Source organism: Rhinatrema bivittatum, chromosome 6 (assembly GCF_901001135.1).
Source record: "Rhinatrema bivittatum chromosome 6, aRhiBiv1.1, whole genome shotgun sequence".
NCBI lineage: Eukaryota > Metazoa > Chordata > Amphibia > Gymnophiona > Rhinatrematidae > Rhinatrema > Rhinatrema bivittatum.
Window position 1 is genome coordinate 85,872,016 of NC_042620.1, and position 16,209 is coordinate 85,888,224.

Sequence of the window (16,209 nt, forward strand, 5' to 3'; positions counted from 1 at the left end):
CGGAGTTTCACTGCCTATGACCCAAAACCAACAATAGAGGTTGGGGCCAAGGACTGCACCTAAAGGATGCAGAGGGATCCATGCCAAAACTAGGGGCACCTATTCTGAGCCCACTGAATTACCATCCCCCGCTGACGAACCTGTTAGGGGAGGTCCAGTTATGCAACCCTTCTCTTTTGTTTTCCAGTCCCACACCAGGCTGCGAAGAACCAGGCTTAGTAAAATCAGATGAATGCAATTCCTCCTGAGCCTCCAAGCAATGCTGGCTCAATTATAGGGAACGCCTGGCTGTGATGCCCAAATATGATATGCAGCACAGAGGGAAAGGCACTTAGGTTTCTTAGTCATAAGTTATCTTGCCCTAACATTTGCCTCTTGTACTCCCAAGTTAATTTGCCCTAACATTTCATACTTATGTTCATTATCTAGATTTTATACTGTTACTCCTCCTTTTTTCATTTATTATTTACTGTAAGTTACTGAGTTCTTTGTAATGTTTCCCCAAATGTTACATGTAAACCGATGAGATGTCCTTCGAATGTCTGTATAAAAAAGCTTTAAATAAATAAATAAATAAATAAGCAAACAAACAAACAAACACTATCAGTCTATCAGTAGGCTGAATAAGCATCTGAAAAGTGTGCATCCAGCTGAAGCCACCTCAAAAAAATCTGGCGTCCAAAATTTAGCTGTTCGAATTTTCTTGGATGTCTGAAAACTTAGGAGTCCAAATATTTTGGGGTGTTCAAAGTTTAGTATATGTGCTGCTGAAGCGAGCACCAAGCATCCAAAATAGAGATGTCCTAATTTCGGTATCCAAAAGTTTAGGCATTCCATACCATAAACTGCTGGGCACCAAGGCCACACCACTGGGGTGCAGATATAAGCATGTACAAAATTAGGCGTGCAAATGGATGCTCCCAATCAACTGGACATTTAACAAAACATTCAACTAAGTGTCCAATTAAGCTCGCTACTGCACGCACAGCCAGATGTACTCTCACAATCTGACAAAACCGAAGAGGGCAGCCTAATATGCAGGGGAAAAGTGCGTGAACACCGCCGTAGCCTACCCTGCAATGAACAAGAAAGAAGCCTGAGAGTGGGGCCTAGGCCAAAGGGCCTCTCAACCCTCCAGCTGCTTGCATTGCCCAACCCCCACAGAAGCGGGAACACACATCAGATTGGCATGCCAAGCACAGAGACCAAAGGAGAGAGGAACTCTATACAAAACTCACTCTGCTTACAATGTGATGTGATACCCCTGGGTGAATGTCGGTATATAAAAACAAACAAACAAATAAATAAATAACAAAAAAAAAAATGTTATTTAATCTGAGCTCAGTCTGTCCCGGCTATGAACAGAATCGGTCTCCGGCTGTGGGGGGAAAGGGCATATAACTTCACCACTGCGCTCAACTTCTTGCACCCGCTGCCTTTCAGCTATTTCAACATCTAAGTCCACGCTGGCTGAAAAACCAGCGACCGGACCAAGGCACTCATCTGAGGGAACCACAGAAATCACCTCAGGAATTCTCAACTGGAGGAGAGAACATTTGGTAACACCGCAGGAGAGCGAAGCAAATTAAATTTCCTTCTTCTTTCTCCTTCTAAAACTTGAAGTAATCCCCAGTAGGGAGATGCAAGTCCACCATCTTCTGGAGTCAGAGAATACAGGTAGGTTGATGTCATTGCAGGAGTATATATTAGAGATGTGAATCGTGTCCTCGATCGTCTTAACGATCGATTTCGGCTGGGAGGGGGAGGGAATCGTATTGTTGCCGTTTGGGGGGGTAAAATATCGTGAAAAATCGTAAAATCGTGAGCCGGCACATTAAAACCCCCTAAAACCCCACCCCCGACCCTTTAAATTAAATCCCCCACCCTCCCGAACCCCCCCCAAATGACTTAAATAACCTGGGTGTCCAGCGGCGGTCCGGAACGGCAGCGGTCCGGAACGGGCTCCTGCTATTGAATCTTGTTGTCTTCAGCCGGCGCCATTTTCCAAAATGGCGCCGAAAAATGGCGGCGGCCATAGACCAACACGATTCCACGGCAGGAGGTCCTTCCGGACCCCCGCTGGACTTTTGGCAAGTCTTGTGGGGGTCAGGAGGCCCCCCCCAAGCTGGCCAAAAGTTCCTGGAGGTCCAGCGGGGGTCAGGGAGCGATTTCCCGCCGCGAATCGTTTTCCGTACGGAAAATGGCGCCGGCAGGAGATCGACTGCAGGAGGTCGTTCAGCGAGGGTTCCGGCGCCTTGCTGAACGACCTCCTGCAGTCGATCTCCTGCCGGCGCCATTTTCCGTACGGAAAACGATTCGCGGCGGGAAATCGCTCCCTGACCCCCGCTGGACCTCCAGGAACTTTTGGCCAGCTTGGGGGGGGCCTCCTGACTCCCAAAAGACTTGCCAAAAGTCCAGCGGGGGTCCGGAAGGACCTCCTGCCGTGGAATCGTGTTGGTCTATGGCCGCCGCCATTTTTCGGCGCCATTTTGGAAAATGGCGCCGGCTGAAGACAACAAGATTCAATAGCAGGAGCCCGTTCCGGACCGCTGCCGTTCCGGACCGCCGCTGGACACCCAGGTTATTTAAGTCATTTGGGGGGGGGTTCGGGAGGGTGGGGGATTTAATTTAAAGGGTCGGGGGTGGGTTTTAGGGGGTTTTAGTGTGCCGGCTCACGATTCTAACGATTTATAACGATAAATCGTTAGAATCTCTATTGTATTGTGTTCCATAACGGTTTAAGACGATATTAAAATTATCGGACGATAATTTTAATCGTCGAAAAACGATTCACATCCCTAGTATATATACTATGATGTCAGCTTTGTTCCGTCTCCATCTGCTGGTAGAGGTGCATAACCCACTGGTTCTGGCTTCATCTGTCTGAATGTTAAGAAATATTATTATTATACTGGCATTCAAATACTAAACTATTTCAAAATTTAGATGCATGACATTTTTCAACTTCCAAAACTTCAAAATGCAACTACATCTCTACCTATAATATCTGTCTGATTGCTCGTTTTTTTCCCATTCTGCTCCTTAATGCCTCATGTCTCACTACAAACAATAAAAACAATTGCCCTTTGCTATATGCTTCTTCCTTCAAAATATTCTACCTTCTATCCTCTTAAACCTTATGATCTGCCCTTGTTATAGAATGTTATACAAAATTCCTCAGCTTCTCCAATACAGCTACCTTTGCAAGTAACTTCATTTAATTTACAATCTTTTTCCAGCATTGTCAGTAACAATACTGAAAGCCAGCACAAGATAGCTCTGTGTCCTGCTGTTTTTGTTTCTTAGCCAGGCTTCACACTGAACATTTATAAGGTGCACCCAGTGAGTTAAAATAAGTATGCTAATTCTAATACTGTCCAATCTGCCATGTGCTGGCTTATAGCTGACTACCATAATCAACAGTAGGTTCTTTTGGGAGAGTCAGTGCTGCTGAGGACTCTGGATTTTTGCAGCCAATACTTATATTGCTAAGGAAATAATCAGTTAGCAGACAGACTATATCAGGCAAGCTCCCTGTATGCTGACAACATACTTTGATTACAATCTGCTGCAGTGCAGTGTAATTTTGCTGCAGCTCTGAGATCTTCCATTGTTTTTTTTAATACTATTGCTTAGTAGCACAAGCCTGTCATTAAACCCAAATACAGTATCACAGAGTACAGAACAGTAAAGAGTTTTGTTTCTAAGAAAAAACTTAAACAGAATTTGCATATATTTCAGGTTAATGTTCAGCTGGAGTTCTCATTAGAAAGGCAACACTATCAGCTGAATAATCTCACTAGTAGTATCAGACTTGAAAATCACTCCAGAACCATTATTTTTCTCTTTCTGGACATATCTCTGGGGATAGGGAAAACCTACAGTACCTGAATGTAATCCACTTTGAAGTGCTGAAAAGCAGAATCAATCAATAAATAAATAAATAAATATATGTGGTATTTTTCTCCTGAAGTCCACAACCTGGTTAGTGATATAGCAACACAAGAGCTAAAGAAATTATATATTGGAATTTAATAACTCATTTAACTACCAGAGGCCTCATTTGCCAGTAATGGCTGTCACTCTAGCAGCCATCCTTTCCCTCCCTCCTTAGGCCTGAGCACATCACCTCCATGGTGCACCTAGGCTCTACTATCCTTGATAGACTGAGAATCCAAACTTGGATCCTCTGTTATGCAGCAAACAGCACTGTAAACCACAGCAACAGCCATGGATGATCATTTTTAAATATCATATACCATATATTCATGTATGAAATAAACTTCCATACTTTTTCTTTTTCTTCTGCTCTGTGAAGCATTTCTTTTTCCTTGTATATCTTTTCATTTTCTTCTTCTTTTTCTCTTCTTCTGGCTGCAATAGCAGCTTCTAGTCTGGCAGTCTCTTCCTGGTTTGCTCGCCATTGCAGAACCTGAAATAAGAGATTTGCATGTTCTATACCTATACAACAAAAAAGTAGATCCCAGAGCCGGAAAATTGTGCTCACTATGTAACACAGAACATTTATTACTGCTGTTCAAAGTTCAATACAATCAGTATACTGAAACATGTAATGTAATTATTTTTGCTTTGCTGAGCACCCCATGACAGGCTGCATTTCTAAAGTTCAATGTATTCTCTACCACTCGATGTTCCATGTCCTGGTTTCAGTGTAATAAGTTGTTCTACTGTAAACCGGGGTGATGGCTAACTGCTAAACCTCGGTATATAAAAGCACCAAAATAAATAAATAAATAAATAAAGGACCTAATTTCAACAGAGTTGCCAGGCTGTGCTGGGTTCTTTACACATGTGGAATGGCATCCATCGTTTAAGCCCTTCAATGACTTGATTAAAAAAAAATAATTAAAAAACCTGCACATGCTCCAAATTACAGTACTAACCATTACTCATTCTGAGACACTGTTCCTCCTTTCCCTGCTTCTCCTCCACTCACTTCACAGTGATGATGTGGAGACTCTTTTGGTCATATTCATAGACACAATCCATTCTAGGGGTAGGCATTCTGTTGATAGAGCCTAAACAGGTTTGCTAAATCAATAGGTCAGATGTCAACAAGTTCATTAAAAATACACCTCATTTTAAAATTCTAAAAAAAGAGGAAAAAGTAAATAAAAAGTATGGTGTCATGGGAAAAGGTTTTGCCATTTACTTCAACCATTTCAAAGTAGCTCATTCACAGAATTACAGTAAACATTTTAAAATAAAATAACTTCTGTCAGCAAAATAATAATTTTGTGAACAGTCATTTCTAGTTATTAAAAAATGAACTATTGTCATCAGACTGTAATTGTGTGTTATAGATGGCAATTGCAATAATAACTATACTATCAAATTAAAATTATCTAGTTTCAAGGTTTTACTTACACTTCAATAATGCAATCCAGCTAAGAGAGAGAGAGTTTATTTAAGTGACATAATTGATGATATATATTGTATTTCACTTCAGGATAAGCTAATTGAAATTCTCCTGTACTTTTCATTCTTGATCATGTTATTTCTGAACAGTAAATATATATTCAACATACACTACAGAAAAGCAGGAAGTAAACTGCTGCTATTTCACTGATGATATCTTTGTTAAACAAAATAGTTCTGTCCATATTAACTGGATTGTCTGTTATGGTGTTCTAAACAATCTTGAAAAATGGAAAATAATTTTAGCTTGATTGCAAAGTTATGTTGCTATTGCTTTCCACAAGACACATGATTACAGTGGGAGATGATGGCAGTTCTCTTAGAACCGAAACCTGTACTGTGCTTTAATTAACCAGATTCTTTCTGAGGACAGCAGTATTTTTTGTTTGAGTCAAATAAAATGCAGTTTTTAATGATAGTACAATATGCATCTATCCTATTATAGTTCTGTCTCAGAGTAAGCTAGGCATTTTATCTAGTCTAGCCTGTGGTTTGGTGGTAGCTTCACTTATTGCAGAAGTTACAAAGCATCATCATCCAGTACATCTGCTATTAACGGAACCAATTAGAAGCTTGTAGATAGACTTATCTTGCCTTTGCAAAAGCTAGTCTGTAAACTTCAGGCTTCTCATAATAAACCAATAGTGTCCCATCACCCAGGCAAAACAGAGAAAAATAGAATATGAAGCAAAGAAGGATCATAAGGCTCATCCAGTCTTCCCAATAAAATTATTAAAACCTAGCTTCTGCTATTCAAACACATATGTTTTGGTAAAACAAGTTTATATCATTGTAAATATAATTTACAATAGTGGAAGTGCAAATAAGTCCTCACCTAATGTTCTGTCACAAATGTCTACCAAATATTGCATGTCTGCAGTATGACAAGCATCAAAAACAAATTTGGACCTTTATTTTATGCCAAATTTTCTCCTGAATCCACGGGTTGAGCTGGTGAGGATGTAGTCATCCAGGTTCCTATATTCATGTCTGGTGGACCTGTGACTTTATTGTGGCTTTTTGGTGATCTGTTATGGTGGTTTGTCGCCTTATCCTGGGAAAGGAGATGGGGTAGATTTTTAAAGTTATGAGCGGGCGTAGATTTGTTCGCGCAACCCAGCGCGAACAAATCTACACCCAATTTTATAACATGCGCACACTGCCGTGCGCATGTTACAAAATCCAGGGTCAGCGCACGCAGGGGGGGGTGCACAATTGTGCAACCTGCGCGCGCCGAGCCGAGCAGCCTGCCTCCGTTGCCTCCGAAGCCGCTCTGAAATCGGAGCGGCCTTGGAGGGAACTTTTTTTCTGGCCCCCCCCACCTTCCCCTCCCTTCCCCTACCTAACCCACCCCCAGCCCTAACTAAATCCCCCCCTTGCCTTTATTAAGAAAGTTAAGCCTGCCCAAGCTACCCCAGGCCAGCACCACACCCACAGCCCCGCCCCCGGAACACCCCCGAATGCCGTGCCACCACCGACACGCCCCCCGAGCAAAGCCCCAGGACTTACGCGCGTCCCGGGGCTTTGCGCGCGCCGGCACGCAGGGCTTTTAAAATCTGCCCCAATATGTGGTTATATGATAAAATCTGGTCCCCCTACTGGCCATATCAGAATAACCATCCTTCCTAAGGATTGCAAGATGGTCCTCGTAGCTGGGAGTGATGTACTTGTTTGCTTGTCTATAATTGCTATGTAACTTTGTCAATTTGATCCGTATCGATTAACATCTTGATTCTGTTCTCTTCTGGAAGGGAGGGGGGGAGGGGATACCACTGTGGTCCTAAAGTCAGATTGTTTCTTTTCTTTTTTCTGTACTGATATATGTTAAAATAATGAGTTAAAAAAAAATTTGGAAAGGGACTGCAATTTCAATAATATACACAGGGGTATATTTTCAAAGAGGTACGCGTGTACCCCCCGAAAACCTACCCCAAACCCCCCCTGCGCGCGCCGAGCCTATTTTGCATAGGCTCGGCGGCGCGCGCAAGCCCCGGGACGCGCGTAAGTCCCGGGGCTTGCAAAAAGGGGCGGTTGGGGGCGTGGTCGTGGGGCATGGGTCATGGGACACACCCCCGATCCCTAACTGGGTACGGTTAGGGATCGGGGGGGTGTCCGGGGTGTGTGTGGGCGGTTCGGGGGCGTGGCCGAGGGCCCCGACACAGCTGCCTGGAGGCAGTAGTAACTTCTCCGATAAAGGTAGGGGGGGGGTCTAGATAGGGCCAGGGGGGTGGGTTAGGTAGGGGAAGGGAAGGGAAGGTGCAGGGGGGTAGAAAGAAAGTTCCCTCCGAGGCCGCTCCGATTTCGGAGCGGCCTCGGAGGGAACGGGCAGCGCGCGCAAGGCTTGGCGCGAGCAAGTTGCACAAATGTGCACCCCCTTGCGCGCGCCGACCCCGGATTTTATAAGATACGCGCGGCTACGAGCGTATCTTATAAAATCCAGTGTACTTTTGTTTGCGCCTGGTGCGCGAACAAAAGTACGCACGCGCGTATGTTTTTAAAATCTACCTCAGCGTGTTTTCAGAAGGTACTTTCAACACCAACTCTTCTGAAAAGAGTCTTATCAAAATATCTCATTGAATTCCTGTTATCTTATGACAGCATAATTGATTACGAAGTTTGTTGTGATAAAGGAATACCATTTAAAACATTTTTTATTTACCGTATATCAATTGAGAATTAAAATGTGCCTGAAACTTTTGAAAAATAATTTTAAAAATGTTTTTTTTTCCATCATTGCTTCCTGAAAGTCTGGAAATAATTTGATTTCCAATGCAACTACCAAAACACAGCTTCTAGAAACTAGAACGTATGTACTAAATCTGGTATAATTAGCATCCACATTTTTATCTTCCCAACTGGTTACAAAGATAATTACAGAACACTTAGAAATATTTATATTTTAAGCTTTAAGACTTTAAAAGGTCACAACTTAAATATTGTCCACAACATTAAGGCTACACTGGAGACTGCAATACTCAGAAATGTCTTTTTTTATTGATGATAACTTTATAGTGATACAAATGCCTATAATACAAAAGCAAACTGAAGGTATATCAACTGATTAGGAGTTTTGTAAGCCAACAGAACATAAAAGTCAAACATGATATTTTTAAATCTCATAAATATTATGATTTGGATGAAAGTAAATATGCTCTGGAGGTTGCAGGAGGCCAGAACAGAGTGGACGAGTGTATTGCTAGAATCAAGGCCAGAGTCTATATGCAGAATTGTCAGCCAGGCAGGCTCAGTAGCAAGTTCAGTCCAGACATAGTGAGATCAAGCAGGAGGTCGTTTTCCAGGTAGCAGATGAGAGTAGTTGGTGTTCCAGGCAGAGGTCAGGGCAGGCAGCAATCAAGAATAGTTGGTTAGCCTGACTTCAGGACCAGGAAAAATAGTGGAAAGTGTTCTAAACATCAAAATCACAGAACATATAGAAAGACATGGTTTAATGGAACAAAGTCAGCATGGCTTTACCCAGGGCAAGTCTTGCCTCACAAATCTGCTTCACTTTTTTGAAGGAGTTAATAAACATGTGGATAAAGGTGAACTGGTAGATATAGTATACTTGGATTTTCAGAAGGCGTTTGACAAAGTTCCTCATGAGAGGCTTCTAGGAAAAGTAAAAAGTTTTATTCACCATTCCCTTTCTAATAATTCCCAAAATTCTGATTGCTTTTTTGACAGCCGCAGCACACTGAACCGACGAGTTCAATGTGTTATCCACTATTACGCCTAGATCTCTTTCTTGGTTGGTAGCACCTAATATGGAACCTAACATTGTGTAACTATAGCATGGGTTATTTTTCCCTATATGCATCACCTTGCACTTATCCACATTACATTTCATCTGCCATTTCGATGCCCAATTTTCCAGTCTCACAAGGTCTTCCTGCAATTTATCACAATCTGCTTGTGATTTAACTACTCTGAACAATTTTGTATCATCTGCAAATTTGATTACCTCACTCATTGTATTTCTTTCCAGATCATTTATAAATATTTTGAAAAGTAAGGGTCCCAATACAGATCCCTGAGGCACTCCACTGCCCACTCCCTTCCACTGAGAAAATTATCCATTTAATCCTACTCTCTGTTTCCTGTCTTTTAGCCAGTTTGTAATCCACGAAAGGATATCGCCACCTATCCCATGATAAAATTTCACTGGCTACAATTAGCTGATGGATTAAGTTTAAAATCCTTACAATAGTGTTCAAGGGCCTGAATGGCCTTGTTCTCATTAGTTTTAATGCTTCATTAAAACTATACCAATCAGCAAGGTCTTTAAGATCAACATTGTCAAACCAACTGGATATTCTATCTTTCAGATTGGTAAGACTCGATGGGTCTCATGAGTGTTTATTTTATGTTCAAGACTTTTTTATGTTCAAGACTTTTCCAATCTAAAGTTGTATGTAAACCGACATGATGTGCCTACTAATGTCGGTATAGAAAAACGGTTTAAATAAATAAATAAATAAATAAATAAATAAATAAATAAATAAATAAGAAAGACCTGGAACTATGGAGCTCTTTGCCTTGACCACTAAAGGAGGCATTAAAATTCAGGAAACTGGTTAGAGATGCCTTTTTGAAACAGGCATTTCCTAAAATATAAGTGATGAGCAAGATGGTTTATCTATTTAAGAGTAGTACTTTATCAAATTCTGTTGGTACTTTATTTGCACAAGTGATATAAATACCTTTTAATGTTTTTATGTCTTGTATTTAGTGTATTTATAAGTATGTTTCTTTTATCATTTTATGTTTTTATTGATTTTATGAATGTTTTCTTGGAAACCACATAGAAAGTCTGATATGCGGTATACATTCAGTCATGATTTCCAGCTCTCCTGAAGCATCTCTCGGAAAGGAAGTCAGTATAATGCATGGTTGCCATCTTAAATGTTAGATCTGTGGACCCATGTGTTGGGGTGAGATTGGTACAACTTACAGGGAAGGCTCTGTAAGTCCTCACCGCCAATTGGCGGGGTAGACAGTGCAGAGATTGAGCTGGAGTTTCGGCTTTACCAGTCCCTTTCCCCTTGAATTGAGCCTTTAGGTTCTGGGAGTCAGCAGGTCTTAGGTGGAAGTCTCTGAAGTATACACTGAAGAGTGGTTCTGATGTCAGGCTGTGGTCAAGGCAGGCGACAAGCAAGGATGGTTGGTGGTCAGGCAGAGGTCACGGTAGGCAGCAAATAAAAATGGTCAGGTCACAGGCTATGGTCAAGGCAGGCGACAAGCAAGAATGGTAGGTGGTTGGGATGAGGTCTGTTCCGAGAATCAGTCTGAGGACAGGCAGGCTGACAGATGAAGAAGGCTGGACGAGGCTGAAGACAAGGAAGGCTGGCAAGGCTGAAGACAAGGAAGGCTGGAGACACAGGAGCAACAACAGCACTCTAGTTAGAGTCGACCCATTGCTGAGGCAAAGTGTGAGTGCCACGGGAGGCCCTTTATAGGGCAGAGGACCTGACATCATTGGTAGGCACCACTGAAGTTTTTCCACTATGGACCATTTAAGAAGGCGCTCCAGAGGGGAACTAGAGCAGCAGTGTCTGGCTGCAAAGATTCTTGGTGGTGTCCTGCTGCATGGAATGATAGGCTGTAGTGAAGTCTAGAGCAGTGGTTCTCAACCTTTTTTCGGCCGGGACACACCTGACAGATGGTTCTCACATGTGTGACACACTGAACATGTGACCGTCACGGGGCAAAATGTAAATATACATTCTGCATCCTCAGGAACCCCCTCGACCCCCAAAAATGGGTGCAAAGCAGAACTAGGGCATTACCCATACAACTCGCCATACAAAAAAGATATTCTGGTTCTGATGACATCTCAGTAAAAGCAAAACAAACTCTCTTTACTGGCAGGCACAATACCCCGACCTTATGAAAACACAATAATTTACTACTACAAATATTTAACCAGGCCTTAAACACTAACACACCTACTATTAGGAAAATGGAGCAAGCCAAGCTGCTATAGATAGAAACCCACTTAGAAACAATTGTAAAACTATACTAATAAATGTTATAAAATAGCTGATGAACAAAATAACATCCAACAATTAAAAACTCATAAAAATGATTACACATTGTCCAAATATCAATAAAATATTTCAAAACAGCAGACACATCCCATAATACCCAATAATTAAAATGGCAGTCAATCAAGAAAAATAAGCTTAAAAAGCCACTTTTACTTACCCTCTCCAGCAACTCTCCTACTCCTTTTCCTTGCAGGCCAAGGCCAAAGGCACTCACCAGAAGCAGCAGTGGCTGCTGAAGCTCTGTCCTCACAGTCCTCTTCCTTAGGGCCCACAACCAGTCACAACCTGTCTCACACAGACCAGTCACCTCCCTAACTAGTATCTCTTCCTCACACACACACCAGTCACCTCCCTGACCAGTCGCTGTCTCTCTCACACAGACACTAGTCACCTCCCTAACTAGTATCTCTTCCTCACACACACACACCAGTCACCTCCCTGACCAGTCGCTGTCTCTCTCACACAGACACCAGTCACCTCTCTAACTAGTATCTCTTCCTCACACACACACCAGTCACCTCCCTGACCAGTCACTGTCTCTCTCACACAGACACTAGTCACCTCCCTAACTAGTATCTCTTCCTCACACACACACCAGTCACCTCCCTGACCAGTCTCTGTCTCTCTCACACAGACCAGTCACCTCCCTGACCAGTCTCTGTCTCTCTTTCACACACACCAATCACTTCACTGACCAATCTCTGTCTCGCTCTCACAGAAACACATCACCTCTGACAGTCTCTCTCTCAATCACACACATGCTCTGTCACTTACATAGAAGCTCTCAATCACACACAAATGCTCTTGCTCCCATTCCACCACACACACACAAAGCTGCCACTCACACACCCAGGCTCCCATTCTACCACACACACACAAAACTGCCACTCATGCACCCACTGTACCACACAAACACACAAAGCTGCCAATCATGCACCCATTGTACCAAACACACACAAAGCTGCCACTCATGCACCCATTGTACCACACACACAAGCTCTCACTCATGCACCCAGGTACCAGTTTACCACATATACACACAAAGCTGCCACTCATGCACCGATTGTACCACGCATACACACAAGCTCTCATTCATGCACTCAGGTACCATTCTACCACACACACACAAAGCTGCCACTCATGCACCCATTCTACCACACACACACACACAGCTGCCATTCATGCACCCAGGCACCCATTCTACCACACACACACTCATGCACCCATTCTACCACACACACACAAAGCTGCCACTCCTGCACCCATTCTACCACACACACAAAGCTGCCACTCCTGCACCCATTCTACCACACACACAAAGCTGCCACTCCTGCACCCATTCTACCACACACACACAAAGCTGCCACTCCTGCACCCATTCTACCACACACACACACACAAAGCTGCCACTCATGCACCCATTCTACCACACACACACACAGCTGCCATTCATGCACCCAGGCACCCATTCTACCACACACACACAAAGCTGCCACTCCTGCACCCATTCTACCACACACACACTCATGCACCCATTCTACCACACACACACAAAGCTGCCACTCCTGCACCCATTCTACCCACACACACAAAGCTGCCACTCCTGCACCCATTCTACCACACACACACACACACACACACACACACACACAAAGCTGCCACTCCTGCACCCAATCTACCACACACACAGCTGCTACTCCTGCACCCATTCTACCACACACACACACACAAAGCTGCCACTCCTGCACCCATTCTACCACACACACACACACACACACACACAAAGCTGCCACTCCTGCACCCATTCTACCACACACACACAAAGCTGCCACTCCTGCACCCATTCTACCCACACACACACACACAGCTGCCACTCCTGCACCCATTCTACCCACACACACACACAAAGCTGCCACTCCTGCACCCATTCTACCCACATACACACACAGCTGCCACTCCTGCACACATTCTACCACACACACACAAAGCTGCCACTCCTGCACCCATTCTACCACACACACACACACACACACACACACAAAGCTGCCACTCATGCACCCAATCTACCACACACACACACCCACACCCACAAGCTCACATGGAGCCTCTTCTCATTGTTTGGCCCAATATGCCTGGCCTCCGCTTATCAGTCGCTGCTGGCCTGACCTCCAGCGGCGTGCAACGTCTCTCCAACCGCCTCTGGCGGTGTGCAGGGTCTCTCTGCTCTTCGTCCCGCCAGCCTGGCCTCTGGCGGTGGCGCACAGATCACTCTTCATTTGCTGGTGGCGGCGCGCAGCGTCTCCATTCTTCGGCCCCGCCGGTGGCGCGCAGCATCGCTTTCTTCTTCGGCCCCGCCGGTGGCGCGCAGCGTCTCTTTCTTCTTCGGCCCCGCCGGTGGCGCGCAGCGTCTCCATTCTTCGGCCCCGCCGGTGGCGCGCAGGATCGCTTCCTTCTTCGGCCCCGCCGGTGGCACGCAGCGTCTCCATTCTTCGGCCCCGCCGGTGGCGCGCAGCGTCTCCATTCTTCGGCCCCGCCGGTGGCGCGCAGCGTCTCCATTCTTCGGCCCCGCCGGTGGCGCGCAGGATCGCTTCCTTCTTCGGCCCCGCCGGTGGCGCGCAGTGTCTCCATTCTTCGGCCCCGCCGGTGGCGCGCAGTGTCTCCATTCTTCGGCCCCGCCGGTGGCGCGCAGCATCGCTTCCTTCTTCGGCCCCGCCGGTGGCGCGCAGCATCACTTCCTTCTTCGGCCCCGCCGGCGGCGCGCAGCATCGCTTCCTTCTTCGGCCCCGCCGGCGGCGCGCAGCATCTTTCCACTCTTCAGTCCTGCCCCTGGGGAGAAGGGAAGCACAAGCGGGGCAGTGGGGCACCGGGAGCCGCGACACACCTGCCGGTGCTTGGCGACACACTAGTGTGTCGCGACACACCGGTTGAGAACTGCTGGTCTAGAGAGATGCCAAACTTATGACAGATGGCCTTCCAATAACGGGCAGTAAACTGAAAGCCTCTGACAGACAGACTATGGGATGACAAGCCATAAAAACGAAAAACATGTTGAACAAAGAAGTGGACTAGTTCAGGAACTGAGGGAAGCCCAGCAAACGGCTCAAAATGAGCCATCTTAGAGAACCTATCCACGATGACCCACAACACCATGGAGCTGAGAGAGAGGGAGGTCCACAATGAAATCTGTGGATATGTGTGTCCAGGGATTGATAGAGACTGGCAACGGCTGTAACAGCTCCCAGGGTTAGGCACATTAAATTTTATTCTGTGCGCAGTTTGGGCAGGACCTCACATAGTTTTCACATCTTCCTTGATGCGCAGCCACCAGTAGTGGCACTGAAGGAGCTCGAGAGTTCTGGACATTCCCGGGTGCCCTGCTACATGAGAGTTGTGCACTCACTTCAACACTTTTTCTCAGAATCTCTTGGGGATGACCGTCTTCCCTGCTGGAACGGATGCAGTGGAGGCCAGGAGGATCCTTGCTGAGTTGATAATATGTCGCAGAACGTCTGTGGTATCTTCAGTTAGGAAGGACCAGGATAATGGATCCACTTGGAGGTTCTTCTCGGCTGGTCAATAATGAAGCTCAAGTCAAATTGAGAAAAGAAGAGGGACCAGCAAGCCTGCCAGGGATTAAGGCATTGAGCATGTGGAAGGTATTCTAAGTTTTTATGATCCATATATATAGTAATCTTGTGATGAGAGCCTTCCAAGAGATGCCGCTACTCTTCAAGGGTGTGTTTAATGGTGAGAAATTCTCTGTCTCAGATAGTATAGTTCTTCGCTGCTGGAGAGAACTTCCTAGAGAAGAAGGAACAAGGGAGAAGTTTTCCTTCTGTGCAGTGTTGGCTGAGGACAGCCCCAACCCCATGGCAAGAAGCATCTACCTTGAGAACAAAAGGGCAAGAGGTGTCCAGATACCAGAGACAGGGTCCTTGGGTAAAGGCTTGTTTATGCTTCTGAAAGGCTTCAACCACTTCCAGAGGCCAGCTTCTCGTATGCACGCATTTTCATGTTAAGGCTATGAGTGGTATGGTGAGAGTGGAGTATCCATGGCTAAATTTCCGATACTAATAGCGAATCTGAGAAATCTTTGTAATGCTCGCAAGCCCATCAGCTGGGGCCATTCCAGGACGGCCTTCTGTTTTTTTTTAGGGTCCATGCTTAGTCTTGACTGGAGATGATGTACCTCAGGAATGGTAGCTGTTCTTGCTCGAAGAAACATATCTCCAACTTGGCATACAGATGATGGTCACATAGGAGCTAGAGTACTGATTTTACATGGGATCTAGGGTTAGAGAGAGACTAGGAAAAGATGAGGATGTCATCCAAGTATATAACTACAGAGGAGTATAGGAGGTCCTGGAAAATGTCATTCACCATTTTTTTAAAGATTGCCAGGACATTGCACCGCCCAAAGGGCATTACTAAATATTCATTGTGTCTGTCCCTTGTATTGAAGGCAGTCTTCCATTCAACTCCGTGCTTAATTCGAATGAAGTGTATGCCCCCTGGAGATCCAGTTTAGAAAAGACCCAAGCTCCTTAAAGTCAATCAAACAGCTCAGATATAATGATAGGGGGCAGCGATCCTCTTTGGTGATAGCATTAAGACCTCTGTAGCTTATGCAGGGCCAAAGCATCCTGTCTTTTTTTCAAATTTATTATTTATTGAAATTTCAAAATAATTTACACAAAGAATCCATTTTGCTTCAGAAACATGA

General features: G+C 44.9%; 1 protein-coding gene across 1 annotated transcript in view; it reads right to left on the bottom strand.

The window, feature by feature from the left end:
- The window catches only part of CCDC148 (coiled-coil domain containing 148), a 460,662-nt gene that overhangs the window by 222,431 nt on the left and 222,022 nt on the right, over positions 1–16,209 (bottom strand). The window contains exon 11 of the mRNA XM_029605544.1: positions 4,292–4,432. Coding sequence (XP_029461404.1) covers positions 4,292–4,432 — 141 coding nt within the window. The remainder of the gene's footprint in view (positions 1–4,291; positions 4,433–16,209) is intronic.